Below are 24392 nucleotides of genomic sequence, written 5' to 3'. Positions count from 1 at the left end.
GGGAGTCTTTTCAGTCACTTAGGAAAGAGACTTCTTTCACCTCATACTATCAAGTGGGAAAATGTATCACCCCACTTTACCAAGCCCAGAGAGGGTATGCAAATTGGCTAAGCTCACACAGCAAGTAGGGTGGGACCTGGCATTCAGTTCTACTATTTTGGCTCCATCATGCTCCCAATATTCGTTCATTCAACAAACATTCATTGACTTAAACTCTTGTAGGATCTGGAAACACAGCTGAGAACAAGACCAACTGTTTGAATGGAACTTACCTTTCTGTGTGAGGTGTGAGAGTTACAGAGGAGAGCAAAGGAAGCAGAGTGAACAAGTAACCCACTGGAAACTATTGGTACCTGTGCCCTGAGGTCATGGTGACAGGCCCAGCTGACCTCTCTGGCCACTTCTTTGCTCCTCCCACAAGTGCATATTTTACATCCAGTGTTAACCAGCTGTCCAAAGTAAGTATGGGGTTCACTCCCCCACTGAAAGCCCTTAATCTCCTGTCAGCCTTTAAATCCTTCCCAGAAGACCCATCTCCTACTATGCCTGGAAAGAGGTTCCTTCTTTCCACCTACCCTCAGCCTCCCTAGACCAGGGGAGGCAATCATTTACCTAAAGGGACAGATTGTAAATATTTTAGACTTTGCCACTCAGCTCAAAAGGCAACTTGGAGGATATTACATAGACACAAGATCATGTAAAATGTAAAAACTATTCTTAGCTCATGGGCTGTGCAAATGCAAAAATAACCAGTCACCTGGGTTTGGTTCATGGGGCATAATTTGGTGACCCCTCATGTAGACTGTGGCTACTCTCCACCATCATCAGTCTACCCCCTAAATCGTCAACAGAGTAGAAACCCCAAATGCAGCCACAGGGACCTGTACCCAAAGACTGAACCTTGTCCCTCCCATACCTAAAGCCCTCCTGGAGGTCCTCTTTGTCCCCAGGATAAGGGACAAGGTACAAGCTCCTGACGTTGGTGGGCTCACATCAACTTCCCTCCCTCTAGCTCCAGGTCCAGGGCTACTTGACCTCCCTGCGCTGTTCCTGATACTCCCAGGTCCCGGGCTGAGCTGGGGGTGGGCACAGCTAGTCGGAAACACTCCTGCTCACAAAGCTCCCCCAAGGCCAGGTGAGAAAGATGTTCCTCATCCCCATGATCCCCAGGTGTCAGTCTACCTGGTTCTGGACCCACAATGCCTTTCATCCAGGAGCCAAGGGATTTATCCCCTGCCCTAGGATAACCCTCCTCCCCATGCTCCACACCTCCTCCCACACTCTCAGGACTTTCTCCTCCCTCTGCCTCCTTCCCTTTCTTCCTTTGGAAGCAGAGGGGCCCAGACTTGCAGTTTTGGATATGTAGGCACTCAGCTTCTCTGCTCATCTGTGTAATGAGGGCAATCAGGGATATTTAAAATGTCTAATGATCCTTAGGGGCTTCCCTGATATCTCAATGGATCCACCTGCAATGTAGGAGACACAGGACACCAGGATTTGATTCTTGGATTGGCAAGATCCTCCAGAGGAGGAAATGGCAACCCACCCTAGTATTCTTGCCTGAAAAATCCCATGGACGGAGGAGCCTGGAGGCTTATGGTCCGAAAGCTTCACAAAGAGTCAGACATGACTGAGTGACTAAGCTCAATGACTCTTAAGACAGAGACACAAGTCAGTCATCAGGGATGTGGGGAGCAGGAAACTGGGGGGCTTTACTTGGGATGAAAATTTTAGCTGCTAAAGTTGGGGGAGGTTCTAAGGGACCACCTGGTATATGTGTGTGGTGTGTGTGTTGGGTTTGTGGTGACTGTGTGTGTGTAAGTTTGTGTGTGAATGTGTGAAATAGCTGTAGAGCATTCTGTACAGAGTATGTACATAGTTTAACACCAGGATAGAGGGCTTTCCAGGTGGCACCAGTGGTAAAGAATCTGCCTGCAATGCAGGAGCCGCAAGAGATGCAGGTTCAATCCCTGGGTCAGGAAGATCCCCTGGAAAAGGGCATGGCAACCCACTTCAGTATTCTTAACTGGAAAATCCCATGGACAGAGGAGTCTGGTGGGCTACAGTCCATGGGCTCACAAAGAGTTGGATAGGACTGAAGTGACTTAGCACAGCAGTGGCATCTGTGTACAGGCTGAATGCCAGCACTTACAGGGGGAGCAGTTTCTACCCAGTCTGGTGCCAGCAGGGGAGATGAAGAGTCTCACACACTGCCAGTCACTTTCCCTTCCCAGTCCTCAATCCCAGGCCCTCCTCAAAAATGGTCCCTTCAGCAGAGCTGAACTTGGCATGTTTGTGGCCTTCCTGTCATAATGGATATGTTCACTGTGGGAATAGGTCAGGTACTAGATCCCACATACCCTCTGGGCTCCCTACCCAGGGCCAGGCCAGGGCTGAGCTGAGAAGAGTGAGCACATTTCTGCCTTTCATCCACAGCCCCTCCCTGATAAGGTCAGCATCCTTGGGCCCATTCTGCAGATGATGAGACAGAGGCACGGGGAGGCTTGGCATGGGTCCTCCAGGATCCCACAGGCAGTCAGTTGCCCAGCCAGAGTCTGACCCACGTGTGCTTCTCACTCGCCCATTCCGTATGGGCCCCTGCCTCACTCCCCCTCCTGTTCATCCCTATTCCCCTCTCTTTTCCCACCCACCAGAGTCAGTCTCCTCTTCTCTGGATGAAAAGCAAGAACTCAATCCTGTCTGAGCAGTCTGAGCAGCTCAAATGTCCCAGAATCACTGATTCCTTCCTCACAGCACAAAGCATCTTGAGGTGGGTCCCTGTCCTGGTATTCAGGTGGAACCCACAGCCCAGGAAGGCTAAGAACCCTGCCCAAAGTCACAGGTGAGGGCTTCTACCCCCCAGACCCAACAGATTCCCACCCCCTGCAGAGGCCTCCAGGAGGGCCAGTAGGCTCAGCAGTCCCCTCAGGACCTACATCTTTGTCCCATCAATACACTGTGTGTACCTGGAATGACAGAAACCCACAGTCTCCCGTCCCCCAACCCAGTCCCCTTACTCAGGGCAATGATGCCGAAGACATACTGCAGGACTGCAAAGATCTGCAGTCTGCGCTCCCATGGCAAAAACAAGGGCACAACCCCCACCATTCTGGCTCCTCTGTTGGCTCCTGAGGCTTCTCTGAGCTCTGCTGTGGTTGGAGACACCTGCTGGCTTTTGTTTCTGCGGGAGGTTGTCTAAGCGTTTGTGGGGGCTGGGGAGGGTGAGTGCCCAATCCAGCCCAGCCCCAGTGCCTCCCTGTGCATGCTTGGCAAGGACCTCTTTCCTAGGAGAATTCTTTGAACCCATTACCCTAGACCCAGGTAGAGATGGAGGGGAAAAAAATGCATTTGCTTCCGTAGGCAATGCTTTATCTGCCAGATCATTTTTTGTCAAATCTTGCCCATTTCTTGGCAGGTGAACCACCAAGTATAGTGCAGTCCTGTCCTCTTCATACCCTCCCAGCAATAAACAATTGTCTTCTTTCTCTTGCCAGATCACTGTTCCCCTCCACAAATATGCAGTAACAGCTTCCATCATAAATCTCTTGGACGCACCATCTCCTCCATCTCGTGCCCTATTCCTCGGCTCACCTGCATAGCACAACTCATGGAATAACTGTCTGCATTCCACACCCTCCCCTCCCATTCTCTCCTCCCTCCTCCAGCCTTCAGACATCACTGTTCTATGGAACTGCCCTTGACAAGTTCACCAGTGGTCTCCACACTGCTGAATCCAGTGGTCAATTCTCAGCTCTCATCTTGACCTCTCAGCAGCCTCAGACACAGTTGGTCCCTCCCTCCTCCTTGAAACCACTTGATCTGTGGACACCACACTCTCCTGGTTTCCCTCTTGCCCCTCTGGCTGCCCCTGGATATCCACAGTTGTTCTTATCCTTCACCAGGCTAAGTGTTTGAGGGCCCTCCCGCCCCTCTCAGCCATTGGAACCTCCTTCCTTTCCAGCAGAGACCTTATCCAGACTCATGGCCTTGGAGTCTGTCTACAGGACAAACACTTCCAAACTGTATCTCCAGCCTGACTTCCCTCTGGGCTCCAGACTTGACTATGTAGTTGGGTACTTGATATCCTCCCTGGTAATCTTCTCAGCACCTCCATCATAGCCTGAATAAAACTGAACTTGACCTTCCCTCTCCTGCCCAGACCAGCTTTTCCTCTGCTCTTTGTCATCTCAGGAAAGGGGACTCAATGACCTGGTTCCTCAGACCAAAACCTTAGAGTCACTCTGGACTATTTCTTTCCATTTCCATTCCCCTCTTCAGCCTGTTCTCCTAAATCTCTCCTTTAAAATGTACACTTTGAGTTGAAATATATCAAACATACAGGAAAAGGCACAAACCCTAAGTGCAGGAGTGATGCATTGTCCCAGAGTGAACACACTGGTGTGATCTCCACTCTGACTGACAAATAACACCTTGTCCATCACTCCTCTCCTCCCCAGACTTCACACAGCCTTGTCTCTGCTTTGAGCTTTATAATAAGTGAGTCTTACACAATATGCCTTTTGGAACTGACTCTTTTGGGGCTGGTGCACTGGGACGACCCAGAGGGATGGTACGGGGAGGGAGGAGGGAGGAGGGTTCAGGATGGGGAACACGTGTATACCTGTGGCGGATTCATGTTGATATATGGCAAAACCAATACAATATTGTAAAGTTAAAAAAGAAAATAAACTTTAAAAAAAAGATTATATTTTGAGAGTCATCCAAATTGTGTGTATTTGTGGTACGCTTGTTCTCATTGACACACAGGACTTCACTGTGTGAATAAGCTACAATTCTTGTATTTTACTACTGAAGATTTTTGGTGTGTTTCTGTTTCTGGCTATTGCAAATTGTGCAGCTGAGGGCTTTCTTTTCTATTTTTCTTTTTCAAATTTATTTGAGAAATAATTGACATACATTACCATAGAAACATAAGGTATCCAGTATTATGGTGTGACTTACAAATGTTGTGACGTGACTACCACAATAGATTTCATTACTATCCATCATCTTACATAGTACAATAAAAACAAAAGAAAAGAATTCTCCTTGTGATTAGAGCTCTTAGGGTCTACTGACTTCCCAACTCTCCTATGTATCACGCAGTGATAGTGGCATTCTGTTCATGATTTTGATTCACATTTCCATACATTTCTGTTGAATGAGTCCCCAGGAATAGGACAGCCATATCTCTTTTTATAAAACCACACATTTCCCAAAGTGACTGTACAAATTTACACCCACAAGCCTCACACGAGAGTTCCAATTGCCCCACATCCTCCTCAACACTTCAGCCATCGTAGTGAGTATGTGGGGACACTTCATTGTGCTTACTGTGGTTTTCTAGCCTGAGAGGTGGAGCACATTTTAATTTGTTTATTGACCATTTGAATAACATTTTATGACAAGTTCCTGCTCTAGTCTTTTGCTGATTTATATATCTCTTGCGTGGGAAAGCTGCTTTCCACCCCTACAGCCAGCCTCTTCGATTGACTCTAATGCCAGTGTTCTCACCAGTTTCTGTCTGTGTGCCCTTTCTCCATCCCACAGTCTCAACAGCCGGAGGGACTGCTAGGTCAAAGCATATGTAACTGCAGGAGCTGGGGAGGGGTAGTGCCAGGCTTTTCCCAAACAGCAGCACCAGTTTACACTCTCACCAGAAACGTATATGAGATCCCTTGGATGCATATCCTCTCTGGCCCTTGGTGTGGACAGACTTCTAATTATTTATTAGCGTGTAGACTGATATTGAGTCGGGATCTTGATTTGCATTTCCTCATCATAAACGTTGAACATGTCTTTATTCGGAGGCATTTCTTCTCAGTGTAAACTCCTTAATTTTTGCTAGTTCCCTATAGTGTTGTTTGTCTGTACATACTGTGAATCTCTTTTTCAATATCTTGCTTTGTTTTAAGGTGTCACTGCAGGACAAACCATTTTAAATTTTAATATACTCATATTTGTCAGCTTTTTAAACATAGACATTGCTTACTTTGATATAGAAAATCAAGTAATGCTGAAAATGTGCACAATTGCACTCATCTCACACACTAGCAAAGTAATGCTCAAAATTCTCCAAGCGAGGCTTCAACGGAACTTGAACTGAGAAATTCCAGATGTTCAAGCTGGATTTAGAATAGGCAGAGGAACCAGAGATCAAATTGCCAAGATCCATTGGATCATGAAAAAAGCAAGAGAATGCCAGAAAAACATCTACATTTGCTTCATTGACTATGCTAAAGGCTTTGACAGTGTGGATCACAACAAACTGTGGAAAATTCTTGAAGAGTTGGGAATACCATACCTGCCTCCTGAGAAATCTGTATTCAGGTCAAGAAGCAACAGTTAGAATGGGACACGGAACAACAACTAGTTCCAAATTGGGAAAGGAGTACGTCAAGGCTGTATATTGTCACCCTGCTTATTTAACTTATATACAGAATACATCATAGAAAATGCCAGACTGGATGAAGCACAAGATGGAATCAAGATTGCTGGGAGAAATATCAACAACCTCAGATATGTAGATGATACCATCCTTATGGCAGGAAGTGAAGAGGAACTAAAGAGTCTCTTGATGAAAGAGGAGAGTGAAAAAGCTGGCTTAAACTCAACATTCCAAAAATTTAAATCATGGCATCCGGTCCCACCACTTCATGGCAAATAGATGGGAAAACAAGGGAAACAGTAGCAGACTTTATTTTCTTGGGCTCCAAAATCACTGCAGATGGTGACTTCAGCCATGAAATTAAAAGAGGCTTGCTTCTTGGAAGAAGAGCTACAGCAAACCTAAACAGCATATTAAAAAGCAGAAACATTACTTTGGTGACAAAGGTCTATCTAGTCAAGGTTATGGTTTTTCCAGTGGTCATGTATGGGTGTGAGAGTTGGGCCATAAAGAAAGCTGAGGGCCAAAGAATTGCTGCTTTTGAACTGTGGTGGTGGAGAAGACTCTTGAGAGTCCCTTAGACTGCAAGAAGATCCAACTAATCAATCCTAAAGGAAATCAGTCCATTGGAAAGACTGATGCTGAAACTGAAGCTCCAATTTTTTGGCCACTTAATGTGAAGAACCAATTCATTGAAAAGACCCTGATGCTAGGAAAGATTGAAGGTAAGAGGAGAAGGGGAGAACAGAGGATGAGATGGTTGGATGGCATCACTGACTCAACGGACATGAGTTTGAGCAAGCTCCACAAGTTGGTGATGGACAGGGAAGCATGGCTTGCTGCAATCTTTGGGGTTGCAAGGAGTCGGACACAACAGAGCAACTAAACCAAACCTACCTAAAAGACATTGAGAATTCTTTTCTAAGTTCTTTTCTTTAAGCCCACAGTAATATCTTGGTGTTTCAATCCAGGTAAGTTCCCATACTGAGCCCCTATACTAAGTTTTTTCATGCTTTATTTCCCTTTTAAATGAAAACAAAGAATATGGCATTAAAAGATGTGTGAAAAAGAAACTCCAAAACGCTTTTTTCTCAGAAAAAACAACTTCTCCATTGAGAATTTAATACTGCTTTTCATACATAAATATTTAATCATCTGGATGTTTATGTAATTATATAGTATGCGTTAGTTTTCCCTTCTCCTTTCACGTTAGGGACCTTTCTACACAGTCCTATTTGTTAAATACCTCTCCCGTCCCCAGTGATATACTGTGCCACCTTTGCTGTACAAAAGAATCCAGCACTACCTGGGCTAGGTCAGGGCTTTTATTCTCTTTCATTGGTCAATTTATGTATCTATGCCAATGTCACACCCCCTTAATTATTTAGTTCTAATATGTGGGAGGGCAAGTTTCCTGGTTTTTCTATCTTAGACATGTCCAAGATAAGAGGCTTCCCTGGGATCTAGTGACTAAGGCTCTTTGCTTCCAAAGCAGGTGGCCGCCTGGGTTCCATCCCTGGTCAGGGAACTAGATCCCACACGCCACAAGTAGGAGTTCACTCGAGGCACCTAAAGCTCTCATGCCCCAGTGAAGACTGACGATCCCGTAAGTCCACAGCTAGGACTCAGTGCCGCCAAATAAGTAAATAAATATTTAAAAAGGAAAAAAAACATTTCCAAGGTTTAATTAGCAATTTATTTTTCCAAGTGTGTTTTAGGGTCATCTTTTAAAATTCTAGTAATTCTTCTTGGAATGTTACATTCAAAGACTGTTGAATTCAGAGATCATTTTGAGGAAATGTGTATGTGAATAAAAGAGAAAGAATAGATGAGTTAGATTTCCAGGACTTAAAATCTAGCAAAAGTGTAACAAAGAAGCCCAAAAGAAAACACAAGGAGGAAAATATTAAAGATAAAAAATCAGATATTAATGAGACAGAGATTTTAAAAAAGAATAAATCTAATTAATGAATTAAATTTTGGTTTCTAAACATTTTAAATAAGTAATATAATCAAGAAGAAAAAAGGACATCCCAGGTGGTTCAGTGGTTAGGAGTATGCACACCAATGCAGGGGGATAGGGGTTCAATTCTTGGTCCAGGAGGATTCCATGTGCCGAAGGGCAACTAAGCCAGTCTTCCACAACCACTGAGCCCACATGTGAGCCTTAGAGCCGTGCTCCGCAACAAGAGAAGCCACGACAAGGAGAAGCCTGTGCGCTTAGAGCCCGCACATAGCAATGAGGACCCAGTCCAGCCATTAACAAATTTAAAAATTATTTAAAAAAAAATAAAGGGACAAATCACATGTATACAAAATAAGAAAGATAATGGAGATATAACTGAAACAGAGAAACTTTAAAATTCCAGAAAACTACTTGGCAAACTTCCATTTAAATAAATTTTCATACTTAGATGAAATTCATAGGTTGAAGGGAAATTCAATTTACCAAACGGATCCAGTTAAGGTTAGATAGGTAAAACAGAACAATGTGCATAGAAGAAACAGAAGAATTTCCCCACAAAACAGCACCAGGCCAGGACGGTTTCATGTAATAATTTCACCAAATCTGTTAAGACCCACTGCTCCATGAATTGTTTGAAAGTTTATAAAATGAAGAAAAACTTCCAATTTCTTCTTCCTATAGCAAGTAGCACGTTGATATTTAAACTCAATTTTTCAGAAAGAAGCACAAAAAAAGAAGCAATTAAGCAATTACTGAATTGCTGAGTATTAAGACAAAATATATTAATAAATATTAAAATGTTCTGTTAGAAAATATTAAAAAACAAACTTCACACTATCAAATACTATGAAAATATTGGTTTAGGGAAAACATCACCATAGTACATCAGATAAATAGACTTAAGATGAAAATCATGATTATTTCCATAGATGCTAAAAAGCTCTTGACCAAAATTACTGTAGAGTGAAATTGATTAATGGCTTCTTCGTATGATAAAATATATATACTTCATTCCTAAAGCTAAAAATCTACTTTAATGGGGAAACTCTTGGGGCATTTCCACTAAGAGCAACAGTAAACCGAAGAAGCCCTGTGCTATTCAACATGTACTGGACACATTAGGGAAAGCATTAAGAAAAGAGAAATCAGTAAGAGATCCCAGATGGGGAAGAAAAGGAGTCAATCAACCCCTTGCAGTTGATATGATCGTGTACTTGGAAAGGTCTAAAAGTATTATTGTTGGGTTTTTTTTTTGTTGTTTGTTTTTATCATTTCTGGAGTTGTTCATTGCTTGGTGTAAACCCAGGTTTTTATTTGGTATCATAATCCTTCTGCTTGAAGAAATTTCCTTAAAGCTCTTTATAGCACAAGCCCATTAGGAATTAATTCTCTTGGCTTTTGTTTGCCTGAAAATATCTGATTTTTGCCTTATATTTTGAAAGAGATTTTCACAGGGTAGATAAATTTTGGTTGACAATTATTTTTCCTTTCAGCTCTTCAAAGATATAGTTCTTATCTTTGTTTCTCTGTATTAAATGCACCTTTTGATCTGACTGCCTTGCAGACTCTATTGGTTTTTAGCAGCTTTACTATAATGTATCTAGGTTTAAAAAAAAAAAAATCCCATTGAGAATCTCTATGTTCCTGGGTCTATGGTCTCATATGTTTAATTATTTTAGAAAATGTTCAGATCAGATCAGTTGCTCAGTTGTGTCCGACTCTTTGCGACCCCATGAATCGCAGCACGCCAGGCCTCCCTGTCCATCACCAACTCCAGGAGTTCAGACTCACGTCCATCGAGTCAGTGATGCCATCCAGCCATCTCATCATGCCTAAACATTTCTTCTGCTCTGTTATCTCTGTTTCTAGATTTCAGTTACATTAATATTAGATTGTTACTTTACCATAAGTCTTGAATACTCTGGTATGACTAAAAATAAGACAGGATGGTATTGTTGAAAGAAGGGACAAATAGATCAATGCAACAGAATAGAGAACCCCCAAAGCCCCCATACAGATCATCGACTGATCTTTGGCAAAGGAAGAAAAGGAACACACTGGAGAAAAGATAGTCTTTCCAGCAAATGGTGCTGGATCAACTGGATATTTACATACCAAAAAAATAAAAAGTTCATGAATCCAGACAGACTTCATACCCTTCACAAAATTTAACTGAAAATAGATCATAGACTAAAGTTAAAATGCAAAAACCTGCAACTCCTAGATAAAGCAGGAGAAAATCTAGGAGAACCTGAGAATGGCAATGGCTCTTTGCATACAAAATCACAGGCACAATCGTGAAAAAGAGATAAGGTGAACTTAATTAAACTCTTCAGCTCTTCAAAACACACTGTCAAACGAATGAGAGGACAAGCCACAAACTGGGAGAAAATATTTGCAAAAGGCAAATATGTTAAATGACTGTTACCCAAAATGTGCAAAGAACTTTGAACACTCAACAGTAAGAAAAGCAACAATCTGATTAAAAAAATAGGCAAGGGCGGCGGCGGCGGCGGAGACCGCGCGGGACTCTGAGTCTGGGCTGGCGCGCCCAGGGCGCGGGGGCGCCGCCGCGCTGGGCCCCGGGCGCGTGGCTGCGGCTCGGCCCGGCGGCGCCGCTCACCTGAGGCGGGGCGTGGGGGCGCGACGCGGGCAGTGCTGTCAGGGCCGCGGCTCCCGGCCGCGCTCGGCGGGACCAGCCAGGCAGTGATTTGCGGCGCCGCTTCGCCTTCGGCCTTCGCCCGGAGAGCCTAGCGGGGCCGGGATCCCGCCCTCCAACTCACCACCCCTCTCCGGCTCCCGCCCCGCCTCCCAGCCTCGGCGTCGCGTCCCGCAGGCCTCGCCGCCCAGCCCGCGCCGGGCAACCGCCCTCGCCCGGAGCCCTCCCTCGCCCCGGCCCGCGTCCCCCCGGCGGCGCTGCCCCGGGAAGCGGCTCCCCATCCTCTTCCTCCGCGTCCTCTGTCCCCCGCGTTCCCCCGCCGCGGCCGCTTGTTGCACCGCCCGCGGCCTGCGGGAGCCGCTTTCCCCGGCCCGGCCCCGGCTTCGCGCGAAGCGGCCGCAACCCCTGCCTCTCGCCCCCGGGGCCCGCAGCAAGCCCTGGCCCGGCCCGGCCCGCGAGACCCCGGCCTGACCCCGCCGCCCGCACAAAATGTCGGCCCGGACGCCACTGCCGACGGTGAACGAGCGGGACACGGAGAACCATACATCTGTGGATGGATATACTGAACCCTATATCCAGCCAACCAAATCAAGTAGCAGACAGAACATCCCTCGGTGTAGAAACTCCATTACGTCAGCAACAGACGAACAGCCTCACACTGGAAATTACCGTTTACAAAAGACAATAGGGAAGGGAAATTTTGCCAAAGTGAATTTGGCAAGGCATGTTCTAACCGGTAGAGAGGTTGCTGTGAAAATAATAGACAAAACTCAGCTAAATCCTACCAGTCTACAAAAGTTGTTTCGAGAAGTACGAATAATGAAGATATTGAATCACCCTAACATAGTAAAATTGTTTGAAGTTATTGAAACAGGAAGACTATTTAGTCATGGAATACGCGAGTGGGGGTGAAGGATTTGATTACTTAGTTGCCCATGGAAGAATGAAAGAAAAAGAGGCCCGTGCAAAATTTAGGCAGATTGTATCTGCTGTACAGTATTGTCATCAAAAGTGTATTGTTCACCGTGATCTTAAGTAATGAATTTACAGTCGGGAACAAGTTGGACACATTTTGTGGAAGCCCACCTTATGCCGCTCCTGAGCTTTTCCAAGGGAAGAAGTACGACGGGCCTGAAGTGGATGTGTGGAGCCTCGGCGTCATTCTCTACACGTTAGTCAGTGGCTCCTTGCCTTTTGACGGCCAGAATTTAAAGGAACTGCGGGAGCAGGTCTTACCAGGGAAGTACCGTATTCCCTTCTATATGTCCACAGACTGTGAAAACCTTTTGAAGAAATTATTAGTGCTGAATCCAATTAAGAGGGCAGCTTAGAACAAATAATGAAAGATCGGTGGATGAATGTTGGTCATGAAGAAGAAGAACTAAAGCCACATGCTGAGCCTGAACCAGATTTCAGTGACACAAAAAGAATAGATATCATGATCACCATGGGTTTTGTACGAGATGAGATAAATGATGCCTTAATAAATCAGAAATATGATGAAGTCATGGCTACTTATATTCTTCTAGGTAGAAAACCACCTGAATTTGACGGGGGTGAATCGTTATCCAGTGGAAACTTGTGTCAGAGGTCCCGGCCCAGCAGTGACTTAAACAACAGCACCCTGAAGTCCCCTGCTCACCTGAAGGTCCAGCGGAGCATCTCGGCAAACCAGAGGCAACGACGCTTTAGTGATCATGCTGGTCCATCCATTCCTCCTGCTGTATCATATACCAAAAGGCCTCAGGCTAACAGCGTGGAAAGTGAACAGAAAGAGGGTTGGGACAAAGATGTGGCTCATAAACTTGGCAGCACAACAGTTGGATCAAAAAGTGAAATGACTGCAAGCCCTCTTGTAGGGCCAGAAAGAAAAAAGTCTTCAACTATTCCAAGTAACAATGTGTATCCTGGAGGTAGCATGGCAAGAAGGAATACGTATGTCTGTGAAAGAACCACAGATCGACACACAGCGTTGCAAAACGGAAAAGACAGCAGCCTGACAGAGATGTCCGCGAGCAGCATGTCCTCTGCAGGCTCCGCCGTGGCCTCCGCTGTGCCCTCAGCACGACCCCGCCACCAGAAGTCCATGTCCGCTTCCGGCCATCCTATTAAAGTCACACTGCCAACCATTAAAGACAGCTCTGAAGCTTACAGGCCTGGCACAAGCCAGCGCGTGCCCGCTGCGTCGCCATCTGCTCACAGTATTAGCGCCTCGACGCCCGACCGCACCTGCTTCCCCTGCGGCAGCTCCAGCCGCAGCACCTTCCACGGGGAGCAGCTGCGCGAGCGCCGCAGCGCCGCCTACAACCGGCCACCCGCCTCCCCGTCCCACGAGACTGGGGCCTTCGCGCACGCCAGGAGGGGCACGTCCACTGGTATAATAAGCAAAATAACATCCAAATTCATCCGCAGGGATCCAAGTGAAGGCGAAGCCAGTGGCAGAGCCGATACCTCAAGAAGTACAACAGGGGAACCAAAAGAGAAAAGGAGGAGGGTAAAGATTCCAAGCCACATTCTCTGCGGTTCACGTGGAGCATGAAGACCACTAACTAGTTCAATGGACCCCAAAGACATGATGAGAGAAATCCGCAAAGTGTTAGATGCAAATAACTGTGATTATGAACAGAAAGAGAGGTTTTTGCTTTTCTGCGTCCATGGTGATGCCAGGCAGGATAGCCTCGTGCAGTGGGAGATGGAAGTCTGCAAGTTGCCACGACTGTCCCTCAACGGGGTCCGCTTCAAGCGAATATCCGGGACGTCTATTGCCTTTAAAAACATTGCATCTAATATAGCAAATGAGCTTAAGCTGTAAAGACACTCGAATTTACAGGATCAGGGAAGATACACCCCTATATGAGGTACAGTTTTTGAATGTACTGGTGATGCCTAATGTGATTGGCCTGTGAATCTCCCCATGTAGAATTTGCCCTTATTGCAATAAGGTTATACATAGTTATGAGCTATAAAATTAAAGTCAGTATAAACTATAATAAATATCTGTAGCTAAAAAAGTAGGTTCACATGTACAAGTAAGTATATTGTGTATTTCTGTTCATCTTCTGTTTATAGAGTTGTATAATAAAACAGATGATTGCTTAAAAAAAAAAAAAAAAAAAACAGGCAAAAGACCTAAGCAGACACTTCCCAGGAGACGATGTATAGATGGCAAATCAGCATATGGAAAGATGCTCCACATCATATCTCATTAGGGAAATGCAAATTCAAACAATGGCATACCATTGCATACCTAGTTGACTGGAGCTGGAGGATGCACTTCTAATTTGGGTCACTCATATGGCTGATAGTAGGAGGCCTCAGTTCCTCATTATTTGTAACTGAGTTTGCCTGAGTATCCTCCAGGATGTTGACATCACCAAATGCAGGTGAGGTTCATGTGAAGCAACAGGGACTCCCATTGGCTGCTGGTGTCAATGCAAAATGGTACAGTCAACTGTGGAAGACAATTGGCAGTTTAAGAAATGAAACCTACTCATCGTATAGTGCAGTAATCATGCTCTTTTATATTGGTTCAAATGAGTTGAAAACATATGTGCATTCTAAAACTTGCACATAAAGTTATAGCAGTTTCATTTATACTTGCTAAGTATGGAGGCAGGCAATGTTGATATCATTCAGTAGGTGAATGGACAAATAAACTGTGGCATATCCAAACAATGAATTATTATTTACTGTTAAAATGTAGCCATGAAAAACATGGAAGAAGCTTAAATGTATATTAGTAAGTGAAAGAAGCCAATCTGAAATGGTTATGTAATATATGATGCCCATTGTATGATATTCTGGAAAAGACAAAACCGTGGAGACAGTAAAAAGATCAGTGGTTGTCAGGGGTTAATGGGGAGGGACAGGTGAATCCACAGAGCCCAGAGGATTCTTAAGGCAGTGAAATTATCCTGTGGGATACTATGCTGGTGGATACATGTTATTATACATTTGTCAAAACCCACAGAGAGTAAAACAGGAAGAGTGAACCCTAATGTAGACTGTTTTGAGTGACAGTGTGTCAATGTAGGCTCATTGATCATAATAAATGAATTGCTCTGGTGCCAGATGTTGGTAGCTGGGGAGGCTGTATGGATGTGGAGAATGGCATATATGAGAACTCTGTACTTTAGGCTCAATTTTTCTGTGAATCTATAACTGCTCTAAAAATTTGAAAATCCATACACACATTGAGTGTGTTTAAAATGAAAATTACCCTTAACTTAGCATTTCAAATAATAATGCTGCTGCTGCTGCTAAGTCGCTTTAGTCGTGTCCAACTCTGTGCGACCCCATAGCCGGCAGCCCAGCAGGCTTCCCCGTCCCTGGGATTCTCCAGGCAAGAACACTGGAGTGGGTTGCCATTTCCTTCTCCAATGCATGAAAGTGAAAAGTGAAAGTGAAGTTGCTCTGTCGTGTCCGACTCTAGCAACCCCATGGCCTGCAGCCTACCAATCTAGATTTTCTAGGCAAAAGTACTGGAATCTAGTACTGTCTGAATCTAGTTCTTGGGTGCAGGATCTTTAATTTTTAAAATCTTCTACATTCCTAGCAACATTTATGCGTATGTTTTACCAGTTACTTAGATGTGTTTTAAAAAAAAATCTCTCTCTGATGATGATGATAATGATGATGATGGATTTTGTGCACTTTTCTGATTCTGCAATGTTTTGCTCCATTCATTTTGAAGTTATATTATGAGATGCAAACTATTATCTATATTTCTGGTAAATTGTTTCATTTATTTTTATATAGTGACCATTTTTTATCCTCAGTAATGCCTTTTGTTTTAAAGTCAGTTCTGTCTGATATTAACATAGTGATAGGACCTTCCTTTTTTTTTTTTTTTTTAATTTAATTTTATTTTATTTTTTAACTTTACAATATTGTGTTGGTTTTGCTATATGTCAACATGCATCCACCAGAGGTATACACGTGTTCCCCATCCTCAACCCTCCTCCCTCCCTGTACCATCCCTTTGGGTCATCCCAGTGTACCAGCCCCAGGCATCCAGTATCGTGTTAGCATTTGCCCGCTACACAGTTTCCATCACTTTATTACATGCTTATGTGCATTGTGTTTAAATATGTCTTCTACAAACAATGTATAGCTGTATTTTATTTTAGTTGTTATTTTTCTACCTCTGACATACTCTATCTTTTAACTGGAAAGTTTAGATAATTTACATTTGAAGCGTGAATTGAAAGTGTTAGTTGCTCAGTCGTATCTGACTCTTTGCAACCCCATGGACTGTAGCCCACAAAGCTCCTCTGTCCATCGGATTTCCCAGGCAAAAATACTGGAGTGGGTTGCCATTTCCTTCTCCAGGGGATCTTCCTGACCCAAGGATCGAACCCAGGTCTCCTGCATTGCAGGAAGATTCTTCACCATCTGAACCATTGACCCCATCACTGACATATTTGCAATATTCTTACCATCTTATACTCTATTTCCTCTTTGCCATGTTTTTTATCTATGCATTTTCTCCCTCTTTTCTGGCATTAATAAAACTGTCAATATTCCCATTTCTTTGTTCAGTGAGTGTTTTAAGTTAATATACTTTTTAGATTGCTAAGTTGATGAATATGTCTATTCTTCTCACAAACAACAAAGGACTTTGGAATACTTTAACTCTGATCATGTCCTCCCATGTTACCCAACTTTATTTTCCTGTATCTTAGTTCCACACTATTTCATTTACCTCAAATTAGTTCAAGCATGGCCAGAACCACTAAAAGACTAAATAAACATCCCAGAGCAGTTGTACAAACAAAAGAGAAGAGTATTTCTTTCTCACATGACAGTGCAGAAGCAGGCAAGTGCTGCGAGGCTGCTGGGAGTCGTAGGAGGTCACCCAAGGTAGGTTCCTCTATCTTGTTCTCTATCTTCCCATTTGTTGTTGTTGTTCGGTCACTAAGGTGTGTCCTTGTTGACTCTGCAACCCTGTCCACCAGGCTTCCCTGTCCTTCCCTGTCTCTCAGAGTTTGCTCAGATTCATGTCCATTGAGTCAGTGATACTGTCATCCTCTGCTGCCCTCTTCTCTTTTTGCCTTGTTTTTTCCCAGCATCAGGGTCTTTTCCAATAAATCGGCTTTTCACATCAGATGGCCAAAGTATTGGAGCTTCAGCTTCAGCATCAGTCCTTCCAATGAATATTCAAGGTTGATTTCCTTTAGGGTTGACTGGTTTGATCACCTTGCAGTCCAAGGGACTTTCAAGAGTCATCTCCAGCACCTCAATCCAAAAGCAACAATTTTTAAGCACTCAGCCTTCTTTATGGTTCAAATCTCATATCGCCACACAACTACTGGAGAAACCATAGCTTTGACTATATGGACCTTTGTCAGCAAAGTGATGTCTCTGCTTTTTAATACACTGTCTAGGTTTGTCATAGCTTTCCTTCCAAGGAGCAAGCCTGTTTTAATGTCATGGCTGCAGTCACCACGCACAGTGATTTTGGAGCTGAAGAAAATAAAATCTATCACTGTTTCCACTTTTTCCCCTTTTATTTGCTATGAAATGATGGAACAAGATGCCATGATCTTCATTTTTTGAATGTTGAGTTTTAAGCCAACTTTTTCACTTTCCTCTTTTGTCCTCATCAAAAGGCTCTTTAGTTCCTCTTCACTTTCTGCCATTAGGGTGGTATCATCTGCATATCTGAGGTTGTTGATATCTCTCCCAGCAATCTTGATTCCAGCTTGTGAGTTATTCAGTCTGGCATTTCACATGATGTACTCTGCATAGAAGTTAAATAAGTAGGGTGACAATATACAACCTTGACATACTACTTTCCCAATTTTGAACCAGTTCATAGTTCCATGTCCAGTTCCAACTGTTGCTTCTTGACCCGCATACAAGTTTTTCAGGAGATGGGTAAGGCATTCTGGTATTCCTATCTCTTGAAGAATTTTCCACAGTTTGTTGTGATCCACACAGTCAAAGTCTTTCACGTAGTCAATGAAGCAGAAGTAGATGTTTTTCTGGAATTCCCTTGCTTTTACTATGATCCAATGAATGTTGGCAGTTTGATCTCTGGTTTCTCTGCCATTTCTAAACCCAGCCTGTACATCTGGAAGTTCTCGGTTCAAGTACTGCTGAAGCCTAGTTTGAAAGATTTTGAGCATAACCTTATTCAATAGGTAAAATGTAAATGTAAAATGTAAAATTTACTCAGCATGTAAAATGAGCTCAACTGAACATTTTTTGGCATTGCCCTTCTTTCAGTTCAGTTCAGTCACTCAGTCGTGTCCAACTCTTTGCAACCCCATGAACCGCAGCACATAAGGCCTCCCTGTCCATCACAAACTCCCAGAGTCCACCCAAACCCATGTCCATAGAGTCAGTGATGCCATCCAACCATCTCATCCTCTGTTGTCCTCTTCTCCTCCTGCCCTCAATCTTTCCCAGCATCATGTGGGGCCACCCAAGATGGCCAGGTCATGGTGGAGAGGTCTGACAGAATGTGGTTCACTGGAGAAGGGAATGGCAAACCACTTCAGTATTCTTGCCTTGAGAACCCCATGAACAGTATGCCCTTCTTTAGGATTGAATCAAAACTGATCTTTCCTAGTCCTGTGGCCACTACTGAGTTTTCCAACTTTGCTGACATATTGAGTGCAACACTTTAACAGCATCATATTTTAGGATTTCCGTATAACACTAGGAAAAATAGCTACTAGCGCCCAAAGCTGATTCCATGAAGGACTGTGTAGGGCTCTGTGGTTATCTCCTGTCACCCTCACAAGCCTGAGGTTGGGCATCTCCAGTGACACAAGAGGAAATGGAACTGCTGAGGAAATGAGCAGCTGGTTCCTTCATTCTGAGAGAGTGTCACATGCATAGGTGGGTTTGAAGCTTGAATCCTGTGCTCTGAATATAATATTTACTGTGTTCCATTTCTGGCTTCACAGATGAGGATATTGAGACCTTCTAAGGATCAGCTGACTCCCTGAAGTTACTCAGCCAGATGATGACAGAGGTGCCATTGGGATGAAGAATCCCGTATTCCAGAATGGAGCCCTTTCTACCATAAGAGGCCCCCTCTGAGGAACAGAAGGTCTAGTATTGTCCCCTGGACCCCCATGTGCTCCCAGTTGCACCACCTTGAAGTCAGCATGTGGAGGGTGTTGACAGAGCAACTCTTGCCTTGCTGACTCCACTTGGAAGGATAACTCTTTTCCTGCTTTCTGTCTGTGACCGCTTCATTCTCCAAGGGGAGCTGATGGTTTAAGGAGACACCTTCAGGAACAGGGAGCCAGGAGGCTGAGAAACCTTCTTACCCAGGACTGTGGTGGTGCTTCAGAGAGGGCCTGGGGCCTTCAGTAAAGGTAGAGAGCGTTGGGGGACAATAGCGAGGAAGGTAGGACATCATAGGCCGAGAGGAGCTCCTGGAGACACCCATCCCCTTGTGGACTCATCGTGCTCTTTGTTCAGCCAGGTTGTGTAGAGGTAGTTGGGGGTCAGTGGTTTCTAACTCTAGCTCTTCGTTTTTAGTTCAAATTCCCCAGAAGCAGATCCTGGCATAGGACAGGAGTCCAGTGAGTTTGGTTTGTTGAGGAAATGCCCACGGGAGAAACTAAAACAGAAGCTGAGGCAGCAGAATGAAGAAGGGGAAGCAGATAAGCAGGGTGTGACCCATACCAGAAGCAGCTTCAGCCCATCCTGCAGGACAGCAAACATGATGTCCCAAGTGTGTTACTGCTTAGAGCAAGGAGCTGGGCTTCCCCAGTCAGTCTGGGCCGAGGGGCCCTTGGGTGAAGCAGGAGGGTGTGCTGTAAACTTGCTATGTTCACCTACTCTGCTCCTGGGACTGTGTCCTCAGTGGAGTCAGGAAGCCCAGGAGAGGTGCAGGGACAGGTGTTAGCAAGGTTGACACTAGCCCAGAATGGCGTTCAAAGTCATGGGGAAAGGAATCTGGTGGAGCACCAATAGTGTTCCCTCACCGCCCTTAAGATTCATCCTCATGTTTCAGGACCCCAGGTCTCCCCCAACAGCCCTGGATGGACAGCAGCAGGGTGAGGACACTGATCATCTGGGAGCCTGAAGCTGCAGGTGAGGTGGAGCTTTGGAGTGAGATTGCAGGCTACAGCATCAGGGGAGCCCCAGGGAGCAGGATGTCACAGTCTGGAGGGACTGAGGGGCTTGACTCTCCTGCAGCTTCTGAACTCCTGCTTTGCACGTTCATGAGACATGTACACAGCTAAGTATTCAGACCCAAAAGCCAGGAATACACTTGGGTGACGGTGTGGAGGTCAGGCACTGGTCACAAAATGTGCTAACAGAGACTCATGCTGGGGCGTGTGCAGGCAGTGATATGAACCCAAATGCACACACAGATCCTGGGACAGAAATGTATCCATAGCCTTTCACAATCCATTGTATGTGCATGGTCCTGAGCTCACATGTGAAGCATCGCCTTTCAAGTCCCTTTCATTCCTGGAAGAAGAGGTAGAGAGTTGGGAAGGGTCCAGGGCCAGGCTGATTACAGCTTTCTCAGAAAAGTGACCTTTGGCTGGAATTGCTCAGATCATGCAAAGTCTGGTGTTGCTTGTGAAGCAATGATAAAAGCATCTGGAAGCTCAGTTGCTGCCTCCTGCCCCATCTACCCCACCCATGTCCCCACAGTTCCACACCCACCTTTGATCTAGGCCTTCGTCCGTCTAGAACCGGGGTACCCCTGCCCGCAGTGCACAGATGAGGACCTGCAGTCATAAGAGGAATGAAATGGGGACCCTGAGTTGCAGCCCCTGACAGGTAGCCTGCATCCTCCCCAAGTGTCAGGAGCCAGCACAAACATGGCCAGTGGGAACCAAGGGTTTTCAGTTCAGAATCAAATTGCTCCTGGCTCTGAGGGGCTTCCAGGCTAAGAGAGGTCACAGTTATTTTTAAAAACTTGGTGAATGCTGAGTAGACAGAAGCCAAGGACTGTGGAAGCCCAGAGGAGACACATGACAGCCCGGAGCGGGTGCTATCAGGGAAGTATTTCTGAGGAGATAGAGTCTGAAAGGGCTCCTAAAAGGCCAATAGGAATGGGATTTGGGTAAAAGGGCTTTCAGGCAGAGGGAACAGTCTCTGCAAAATGCCGGCACAAAGGGAAGCACGATGGCCTAGGGAATTGGAGGAAGCTCAACAAAGCTGGAGGAGGGTAGGAAGTAGCTGGTGAGGAAGGCTGAGCCTACACTGAAAAGGGCAGTAAGCCAGCCAAAGGGTTAGAGGCACCCTGAGGACAAAGAGAATCCACCAGGCAGTTTTCATCAGGGGACTGATGGTGTCAGGCCTACTCTGGGAGGTCCTTCTGGCTCCAAAGTGCAGGGTGGATATGGGGATGGCTTGAGACTGATTTGAGTGGAATGTAGGGCAGCTGATTTCTGGAAGGCAATTGGAAGGGTGTTATGAATGTACTTCTGTAACAGGAGAGGAAGAAATTTCAATAGACAACATTGAAAGTAAAATGTTGAATATAGCTTTTTATATTACTGGTCAACTCATGAGAATGGCAGAATTTGGGGAGACTGACTTTTCATCTAGTTGAGTCTCAGTCAACGTTCATACCATCAAGTGATGGCAAATGTTCATCTGTACAAGTTATTCTTATCTTACAGGTTGTTCAGATACTGGTTATAGTTTACTGACCCTGGCAGTGGGACTGGTGGAAGCAGTTGAGAAAGAAGGGGAGTCTCCTCTCCCTGCTGCACAAAGGACCTCCACCAGGCTGCCATCCTTTGAGAGAAGGCACTTCTTTCAGTGAGTCAGAGAAAACCATCCTTCCTATAAGAAGTTCTGTAATCCTAACATCTCATGGTAACATGGATCTGAGAAGTCCTTGCTCAGCCCTCTCCCAGGGAAGACTAACATATGTGAGTTTCTTGGAAATGCAAAATATTCCAGATATGGATATAATCTGTGAGGTAACATTGCAGGCTGCTGAGAGAGCTGGTATTTGAATGCAAAGGATCCCCAAATGAGAGGGCACATGGCCGTATCTCAGGGAGCAGCAGTATGAGGGGAGACATTCTCTGCTTCAGGAATTTCCAGTCTCAGGAGGACACAGCCCTGCCTAAGGGCAGGTACCCATGCCCATGGTCATACCTGCAGGTAAGTGCTCTTACTGCCTCCCTTTCACCCTTATTGGATGATGGGTTCTAAGAAGTTAGGCCACTCCAAGATTCTGAAATAATAAAAATACCCCTGTCTTGCATTGCCAACAGTCATGCACTGTGTTAGTTACTTTAATGTAGTATCTCCTATAATCCTCCTAACAATCCTTTGGAGTTAGAAATTGCTATCATATTCATGTTACAGGTGAGGCAGTGAGGCTCAGGGAAGTTAGGTAACTTGTTCAAGGTCATACTGCCAAGAAGAATCAGTGCCAGGTATAAAACCCTGGAGATGTGATCTTAACCTCTAGCACAAGTTTTCAGAGAATCTCAGATGGCATGACTAGAAGAGTTTCAATGTCTGTAGGAGGCGGTCCCACAGTCTAAGTGTCCTTCTCCCCTCTTCTCCCTTCAGCTGACCTGCAGAGCCCCCCCATTCTAGAGAGGAGTTGAGAGTTTCTATTAAACTAAAGACAATTCTGTTTGTATCTCCACTCAGAATGAATCTTCTTCAAGCAAGGCTATGTGTCCCCTCAGATTGGGGTTCCTTAAGGCAGGGTTGTGTCTACTCTCACACTGTGCTGTATTTCACCTTAGACAGGAGATCCTGAGGCAGGGCTCTGTCACCCAGAGACTGGAAATCCCTGAAGGAGGTTTCACCTCACACTGCTGCTCCCTGAGGCAGGACCATGTACCTCCTCAATTTGAGGATTCCTAGGGCAGGGTTATTTATCCCCTCAGAAGAGACTTCCTGTTGGTGAAGCTGTCTCTTCACAGATCCAAGCTCCCTGAGGAAAGGTTATGTACCCTCAGACTGGGGTGACCTGAGGCCGAGCAGCTCTTCAAATTGAGGCTCCATGAGGCTGGGCTCTGTCTCCCCTCAGACAAGACCTCCCTGAAGCAGGGTTATGTCTCCCCTTAAATAAGAAGTCCCAGAGGGCAGGAATGTGTCTTCTTGAGACTGGGGATCCTTGAGGCAGGGTTGTGTTTCCCCTCAGACTAGGTCTTTCCAAGGTAGGGCTATGTGTACTCCTGAAGCACGGCTTTGTCTTCTTTAGAGTGAGTCTGTCTGAGGGCAGGGCTGTGCCTCCCTCAGTTGCAGTTCCCTGAGGGAAGGCTGTCCTTCCCCTCAGACTGGATCTTCCTGGGAAAGGTCAGTGTCTACCCTCAGGCTGAGTTTCCCTGAGGGTAAGACTGTGAATCTTCTCAGACTGGTGCTCCCTGAGGCAGGGTTGTATCTCCCCTCAGACTAGGGATCCCTGAGAGCAAGGCTGCACATCCTATCAGACTGGAATTTCCTCACACAGGGCTATGTCTGTCCTGAAATGGCAAATCCCTCTGTCTAGATCTTCCTGAGGCAGGGCTGTGTATACTCTTGCCCTTTAACTTCCTGAGGCAAGACTGTGTCTCATCTGGACTGGGGATTTCCCATGGGAGGGGCTTCTCTGGTGGCTCAGAAGGTAAAGAATCTGACTGCAATATAGACCTGGATTCGATCCCTGGGTTGGGAATATCCCCTGGAGAAGGGCATGGCAGCCCACTCCAGTACTCTTGCCTGAAGAATTCCATGGACAGAGAAGCCTGGCGGCTATAGTCCATGGGGTTGGAAAGAGTCAGACACAACTTAGCCACTAACACATTCTTTCTTCTCTGAGGGGATAGATGTGTCTCCTCTCAAAGTGGAACTCCCTGAGGCAGGGATGTGTCTCCTCTTAGACTGGGAATTCCTGGTACAGGCATATGTCTCTCCTCAGACTTGCCCTTGCTGAGGAAAGGTTGTGTCTCACCTCACTGGATCTCCCTGAGACAGACTTGTATCTCCCCTCAGATGAGGCTTCCCATTAGCAGTGTTGTCCTCCTCAGATTCAGTCTCCCTGAAACAGGGCTGTTCCTCCCCTTAAACTAGGTCTCACTGAGGAAAGGCTGTGTCTATCCTCAGATGAGGCTATCTGAGGCACAATATGTCTATGCTAACAATTTGGCACCCCGAGACAAGGTTGTTCTCCCTTGAGACTGGAAATCCCTGAAGTAGGACTATGCTTCTCCTCAGAGTGGGGCTCCCTGAGGCCGGGCTGTGTCTCCCTTTAGATTGGGGATCCCTGAGGGTATGTCTATGTTTCCCTCAACTTGACGTTCCCTGGCCTGTGTACTCCATCAGTGTGGAATTGCTGCAGCAAGGTTGTGTCTCCCTTCAGATGGTGCTCCTGGTGGAAGGCCAGTCTCTCCTCAGATTCAGGCTCCCTGAGGTTGGTCTGTGTTTCCCATTTGACTAGATCT

The 24392-nt window shown here is 45.5% G+C and overlaps 1 protein-coding gene across 1 annotated transcript; it reads left to right on the top strand.

The window, feature by feature from the left end:
- Positions 1 to 11430: 11430 nt before the first annotated feature.
- Positions 11431 to 14099, top strand: LOC109569923 (serine/threonine-protein kinase MARK1). The gene is given in 6 exon segments (XM_019975720.2): positions 11431 to 11891; positions 11893 to 12048; positions 12050 to 12330; positions 12333 to 13453; positions 13456 to 13560; positions 13562 to 14099. Coding segments are annotated over 6 exon segments (2316 nt in total). The 5' UTR covers positions 11431 to 11502; the 3' UTR covers positions 13826 to 14099.
- Positions 14100 to 24392: the final 10293 nt, after the last annotated feature.

Source organism: Bos indicus, chromosome 15, assembly GCF_029378745.1.
Source record: "Bos indicus isolate NIAB-ARS_2022 breed Sahiwal x Tharparkar chromosome 15, NIAB-ARS_B.indTharparkar_mat_pri_1.0, whole genome shotgun sequence".
Lineage (NCBI taxonomy): Eukaryota > Metazoa > Chordata > Mammalia > Artiodactyla > Bovidae > Bos > Bos indicus.
Note: the sequence above shows the minus strand (reverse complement) of the source record. Positions and strands in the feature narration are given on the sequence as shown.